At 44.8% G+C, this 7,270-nt stretch overlaps 1 protein-coding gene across 5 annotated transcripts in view; it reads left to right on the forward strand.

The window, feature by feature from the left end:
- LOC138765180 (polymeric immunoglobulin receptor-like) overlaps nucleotides 1–5,473 on the forward strand; it is a 28,193-nt gene extending 22,720 nt beyond the window's left edge. For 4 of the 5 annotated variants that reach the window (XM_069942078.1, XM_069942079.1, XM_069942082.1 and 1 more), the window contains 2 exons: nucleotides 3,717–3,824; nucleotides 5,252–5,473. In XM_069942078.1, coding sequence (XP_069798179.1) covers nucleotides 3,717–3,824; nucleotides 5,252–5,354 — 211 coding nt within the window. In that variant the 3' untranslated portion in view covers nucleotides 5,355–5,473. Of the gene's footprint in view, nucleotides 1–3,716; nucleotides 3,825–5,251 lie in introns of those variants that run through there. The other variant, XM_069942081.1, reaches the window with a different exon arrangement.
- Nucleotides 5,474–7,270: the final 1,797 nt, after the last annotated feature.

A 7,270-nucleotide genomic window follows, 5' to 3' on the forward strand; every position in this document is an offset into this window, starting at 1 on the left:
GAGAATAGGTGAGGGGAGTTAGCAGAGTTGTTAAGTGAACTGGCGTAGACTTGTAGGGCCGAGATGGCCTGTTTCCATGCCATAAATTCTCTTATATATGTTATAGTATATGTCGGTGGAAAGCTTGTCTCCTGAGATGGAGACCAAGAGGTCCAGGAAGGGGAGAGTGATATTGGAGATGAGGCTGGGAATTTGAGATTTGGGGTGGAACTTGGCCATAAAGTGAATGAAGTTGACAAGCTCATCGCAGGTACATAAGGCACCAGCAATGTAGTCGTTGATATACTGGAGGATGAGTTTGGGGCTCTTGCCTGTGTAGGCTTGCAGCATGGATTGCTCCACAAAGCCCACAAACAGGCAGGCATAGCTGGGACCCATGCGGGTTCCCATGGCTACTCCTTTGATTTGGAGGAAGTGAGTGGAGTTAAAGGAGAAGTTGTTTAAAGTGAGGACAAGTTCCGCCAGGTGGAGGAGGATGGTGGTGGAGAGTGACTGGTCAGGTCTCTGGCCCAGGAAGAAGAGAAGTACTTTCAGACCTTCTGTGTGGGGAATGGAGTTATAAAGGAATTGGTCATCCATCGTGGAGATGAGGTGGTCCAGTTCGGGGCATCTGAAGTCACTGAGGAGATGGAGGGCAAGTGAGGCATTGTGGATGAAGGTGGGGAGAATTGGACCAGGGGAGTAAAGATAGAATGAAGTTAAGATGAAACTAGTTTGTTGAGGAAAGAGGAGGCAGAAATAATAGGTCTACCTGGATGGTTGGGTTTTGAGCACCATGACCACCTGCAGATTGGAGGAACACCACCTTATTTTCTGTTTGGGTTCTCTCCAACATCAACATCGACTTCTCTGCTTTCTGCTAACTTGTTCGCATTTTATTTACATTCCCCATTTCCAGTTTTTCCAGTTCTCCCCTCCACCCACCCAGCCATCCCTCCTCCCCCTGATTGCTGCTGTCTCCTCCCTCCCTTCTCCACCTATATTCTCCTGCCTTGCAAATCCGCCCCCCAATCCATTCGGACATCCTCCGACACTCTCATGCCTTGATGAAGGGCTCAAGCCTAGAACATTGTTTATGAATTTTTACCTTTGCTACATAAAGGACACTGTTTGACCAGCTGCGAGTTTCTCCAGCATTTTGTCTTTTTACTTCAAGCACGGTGTCTACAGATTTTCGCTGTCGAACCATTGTAAGTAAAAGAGTACCTGTAGTGAACATCTAACCATTTACATGATTTCTTCCTTAGATATTCAATGAAAGGAAGTATTCCATTGATTTCCACACCCCTGCCAGAATATCGCAATGTAGCTTATAGTCCCTCTTCACCCACTTCCCGCTGATCTCTCCTTCTCTCCTGTTCTCCATCCTTTCCTCTCCCTCAGCCTCATTGGTCCTTCCCTGCCCTACACAATCTGCACATTTCCATCCCTCAGGTACTCCAGCTTGCCAAGTGTTGGACACAGGACCTGTTCCCTGTAATACTGACAATGGATAGTTCAGGCTCAGGTTGCCTCCAACTTCACTTGTGGTGCAACACAGGATGTTGAGCCCGTGAAAGCTGGGATGGTGACCAGCAGCGAGAATTCAGTCAGAGATGTCCCAGCAGTGGACACCCATGGGTGACAGAGAAGATGTGGTTCCAACTACTCTGTTAATTTCCATGAATCCAGGACATTCTTTGTTCAGGGACACAGGAGCTACTCTGGGCAGTGACCCAGAAATCGGAGACACATGGTTACCCTACTTTCCTGAGAATGAAAAGAACACAAAGGCTGCGCATAGATTGTCACCAGAAAGAGCTTCAGCAAAAGCAAAAACACATTTATGCGATCTCTTCAAGAACATTTCCAGCAGAGACTTTGCGTAACCTTCTGAATTTACACCCAATTAATCTCCAGCCTCTGTATCTACACACTTACCTGTGGTCTTCCAAACTCCCATTTCCTCACCTCCAAGCTGTCCATAATCGAGCTGCATCTCGTTCAGCATTGTCAATTCAGAACATGCCAGGCTGAACATGAGAAACTAGAGGAAGGACCCCAGGACTCTCGATCCTGCTCCACCATTCAACGTGTATGTGGCCAATCTATGCTGGTCTCAACTCCTCTTCTGCGCCAGGTCCCCATGACCCACAATTGCTTCCAGGCATCCAGGGCTCAGGTCATTCATCCACTTTATCGCCAGATCTGAATGTAAACACCATAGAATCCTCCACTGCAACCTTTCAGACCACTTTGTATTACAATGGAACACCCACCAGATAAGCAGAAACAACCTCATCACCTCAAACCAGGTCATCATTCAAAGCAAGTCCTCAGCCTTGTGCAGGATCTTCACAATGGTCAGGTTGTGAGAACAACCACTGATGAACGATTGAAGCAAGGTTGTCAGCACCTTCACTGATGGTCACAGTGGGTTATTATTGCATCAGTTACTCTTCATTAAACACAGATTATCTCTCCTTTTAGATATTGTTCAAAACTAATTTTCTTTCTGACAATCCGAGCCCAATCCAGGAGTAATTCTACCAGGTCATGGTCATGGTCCACAATGCCAATTATTCCATTCATAAAGCTTCACGAGAGGGTAAAATGGCCATGGGTGTGTGTAACTCAGTCCCAGTCACGTGCAGACAATATGATTCACCCAAATCCTCTCCATTCTCTTCAATGGTACTGAAATCGAGGGAAATACTATTTCCCAATATCCCATGTCTTGCTTTATAACAACCCATATTATTTAAATCTTTCAAAACAGACAACTTTGCACTTCTAGAACATTACAGAACATGTTAACTTTTACAAACAGATAACTTGGCACTTATTTTTTTTATTTTAATTTTAAAACTAAACATACAGTACAGTAACAATGACGTACATGCTGCCCAATTATCCCCAAATGTCCAACAACAACAACCCCCCCCCATCCCCCCCACTATCCTAGTATGTTTAGAATGGAGGGAGGAAACCAAAGCCCCCGGGGAAAATCCATGCAGACACAGGGAGAGCATACGAACTCCATACAGACAGCATGGGATTTGTACCCCAGACCTGATTACTGGCGTTGTAAGCAGGGTTGCTTTAACTGCTACGTTAACCATGTCACCCAGTTGTTGCATCATCTGAAAATTACACGTCATGTCTCTTACATTTATTTGCATGTCGTTGGAGTATGTACCCGTGAACAGTTCCAAGGGATGAATATCAGTGTCCCACTCCCAGTCCGCTCGATATTCCCCGGACAACCTTGAATCAGATTGAACAATTTCAATGTGTTGAAGTAGAGAGGTAAAACTCAAAAGTTTGCAAACACAGTGGTTGAAGTAAAAAAAACCCAATGTCAGCAGGTCAGTGTACATTATGCAGCAGGGTAAAGATATATAACCAACGTTTCGGGCTTCAGACTTCATCAAGGTGTGAAAAATGTAGGGAAAGGCCAGAATAAAATGTGGGGGGTGGGGGTGGGGAATGGGCAGGGGGAGGTGCCTAGTCCCAAAGACAAGAGGTAATAGGTGGATAAGGGAAGGAGGGCAGAGCTGCAAGCAGGGGCAGGAGGGACACCTGTGAAGGGAGAGGAAAGGGGGTGAAGGAAAGAATACAAAGAGAAAGAGAGCGGAGAGTAGGCTGGCAGAAACCGGAACATTGATGTTAATGATAAGAGTACAATTGCCTGTGTTGGTTATTGATTACATCAGTATATTTCCTTGTTTTATCAGGAACTCTGGACTGAATTTTCATAATCTCTGGGCTGTGTTGCGCTGGCTACTCTTTAAAGCTCTACTTTTCTGCACAGTTTCAATAAAGTGCATGACAAGTTTGCAAAGGTAAATTGTTTCCAATCTCTTCATTTCGATGTTGCCATTAATGTCTACAAAGAGATCAAGAGTTGCTGCAAGCTCCCTTGGGTCACGATAACCTGCCCCTCAAACATTATTCTCAAAGAGAATCATCAATGGGGCTCAGATGGTCAATGGCTGAAAATAATCATACATTACAGCATAGTACAGGCCCTTCAGTCCATGACATTCTGCTGACCTATCTCAACCATCCTGACCTCACCCACAAGCTTCTATATTTTTTGCATCCATGTGCCGGTGTGAGAGTCTGTTAGATGTCCCTATTATGCTAGACCACCCCTGGCAATGCATTCCAGCCACTGTGCTGAGAACAATGTACCCTCGACAGATCCCATTAACTTCCCCCCCCCCCCCACACCTTGTGAAGACGTGTTCTGTTGTTTGCTACTCTCACCCAAGGGAAAAGTTGCTGGCTGTCCACCCTATCGATGCCCCTCATAATCCTATAGACATCAATTAAGTCATCCCTTCATCCATCTTCACACCAAAGATAAAAGCCCTAGCTCTGTAAACCATGCCTCATAAGACATGTTCTCCATCCAGGGAACATCCTGGTCAATCTCCTCTACATCCTCTCCATAGCTTCCACATCCTTCCTGTTTGAGGAGACCAACCTGAACACAATATTCCAAGTGTGCTCTCACCAGACTTCATAGAACTGCAACATTACCTTGTGATTAATCAAGCCCAACATACCACAAGCCTATCAACTTGTCTGGCAACCCTGAGAAATCCATGGATTTGGACCTCAAGGTCCCTCTGTTCTACCACACTGTTAAATATCTGGCCATTGACCATGTACTCCTCATTCAAGTTGACCTTCAAAATACATAACTTTACACTTATTCGGATTGAACTCCATCTGCAACTTTACAACACACATTAGAAGAGTAACATATACATTTAGGATAATCACTGCATAAAGGTTATTATTCTGATGGAAGGACATGTTTAGCTTTTCAAGGCCAGCGAATTTCTCACCAATTAGAGGTGCACAACCCTCATCACTTACACCAGGAGGCTCCTGGCATTCTCCACACTTCCACTTCACCAACCTCATCTTCATCCTATTCCCTCCTCCCAACTCTTTGTGGCATCCTGTACCCAAATCCTGGAGCAAACAATTATAGTCCTCCACTCCACTCCCCATCACCCTACACATTGACCAATACAAGCGCTCCTCTTGCTCGACAGTTCATGACAATCCTAGACATAGGCAACCAAAGACTTAATCTCACACCATCCTAATAACGAACCCTCCGCCACATAATTCCATCCATTCCTGATACCCCCACCTGGGAATTATTGCAATGATTTCTTGACGACAAATATCATCAACCCAAACACCTATTTACACCTCTCAATCCCTGACCTGAGATTTTCTGCTTTATTAGATGGACTAATGAGACATTCCATGGAAGAGCAGATCCTACCACACGGATTGGAAAAGTGTTTGCCGACTCATCTAATGACCTCGAAATTCAACCAAAGGATTAAAAGCATTTCGACTCGATTTGACAAGCTGCTCTCAGTAGTGGGAAATACTTCACATTTGTTATCAACGTTGCAAGCCTTGATGTAAAACATCAGTGATTAAAATAATACAGCGTGAATAATGATGCCTGAATTTCATACTTTAATGAGCAACTCTTTGCAATTAAGCAACAGCTTTGCTTTGCTCAAGCACCATGACCTGGTGGGAAAGTGCCAGGATAATTCACTCCAGCCTTTTCAGACAGAATTTGCAATGAGTATAAATGAACACCTGTAACCAACAGATCAGGAACATTATAAACATGACCTGAGAGATAGAGATTCAGTGAGACTTCAGCTGAGATTTCCACAGCTCAGGGCCTGGACCATTGAAGCCTGGGCAGCAGAGATGAGGCAATGGATGTCAGGGATGATTAAGAGCCCAGAAACAGAGCTCTCAGACCCAACTGTTCCACCTGATGGAGAAAATACCTGGCATCAGATTGGAATTTTGTCTGTCCCACATGATGCTGATGCCAGATTCCAATTTGCCATGAGGGGCTGGATAGAGTGGACATGGAAAGGGGTTTCCAGTAGTGGCAGATTCTCAGACCAGAGAACATAGCCTCAGAAAAAAGGGACATCCCTTTAGAATGGAGTTGAGAAGACATTCCTTCAGCCAGAGGCTGGTGAATAAGTGGAATCCCTTGACACAGATGCCATGCAGCTCGTCATTGGTTGATTTAAAGTGGAGGTTGACAAGTTCTTGATTGGTAAAGGTGTCTAAATCTGAATTAGAATTTATGGTCATGAACATGTCAGGAATTTTGTGTTTCCAGCATCATTGCAGATGGAAATATTGCCTTGAATTTCATTTTAAAATAAATAAATTAGTGTGAAAAGAAGAGAAAGTGAGGTAGAGTCTGTGTTTCATTGTCCATTCTGCAATCTGACGGTGGAGGGGTAAAGGCTGTTTTTGTACCACAGGTGTCAAAGGTCATGGTGAGAGACTGTAGAAAGGGGATGAGAGGAAAAATATAAGAGCCATGATTTGATTAGTGGAGCAGACTCAATGGGCCAAATGGCCTCACTTTGCTCCAATGTTATGGTTTTTATGGAAACCAGCAGGATGTGGTCAGGTCCAGGAATTGCCAGCACGGCTGCAACTCCCTAGAACGTGCAACCAGTGATGTCTGGACGAGTTAACCCTGACATCCAGGGGTTGTGTTTGGGAGGCAGATGCTCATAGCCAACATGAAGACATAGTATACTACCTTTTCAATAGAGCCCAGCGACAGGCACACATACCCTAACGTAGCCCGGACCAGATCACACCAGACCACTGACCCAGGTCCCACCCAATGCAGAGCACAGAGTCCAAATCTGTTCCAGTCATCAGGAAGAAGGTTGTGCCTGGTCACAGGGGAGAATCTGGGATGACCTAGTCTCTTGATGGGACTACCTGCCATTCCCACGAGCTCCCTTAAAGAGCTGCGAAAGGTCCAATAGGCTGTGAGATTGTCTGCCCTGCCCTGGGTCTCACACACACACATTCTACATTGGTGATGCCAAATTGGGAGGATCGTGTACAGTTTTGGTAACCACAGTATAGAAAAAGTATCAACAAATTGGAGAGAGTGCAGAGAAAATTTACTAGAATTTTACTGGGGTTACAATGACTAAGTTATAGTGAAAGGTTAAATAAGTTAGGTCTTTATTCTTTGGAGCGTAGAAGGTTGAGAGGGGATTTGATTGAGCTATTTAAAATTATTAGGGGTATATATTGAGTTGACGCGGAGAGGACTTTTCCTTTAAGTGAGAGAGAGATGCAAATGGGAGGACATGAGCTGAGAGTTCAGGTGCAAAAGTTTAGAGGAATTACGAGGGCGACCTTCTTTACTCCAAGAGTGGTGGACTGATATCACTTCCAACCGTGCATC

The sequence above is a fragment of the Narcine bancroftii genome, chromosome 5 (genome assembly GCF_036971445.1).
Source record: "Narcine bancroftii isolate sNarBan1 chromosome 5, sNarBan1.hap1, whole genome shotgun sequence".
NCBI classification, from domain to species: Eukaryota; Metazoa; Chordata; class Chondrichthyes; order Torpediniformes; family Narcinidae; genus Narcine; species Narcine bancroftii.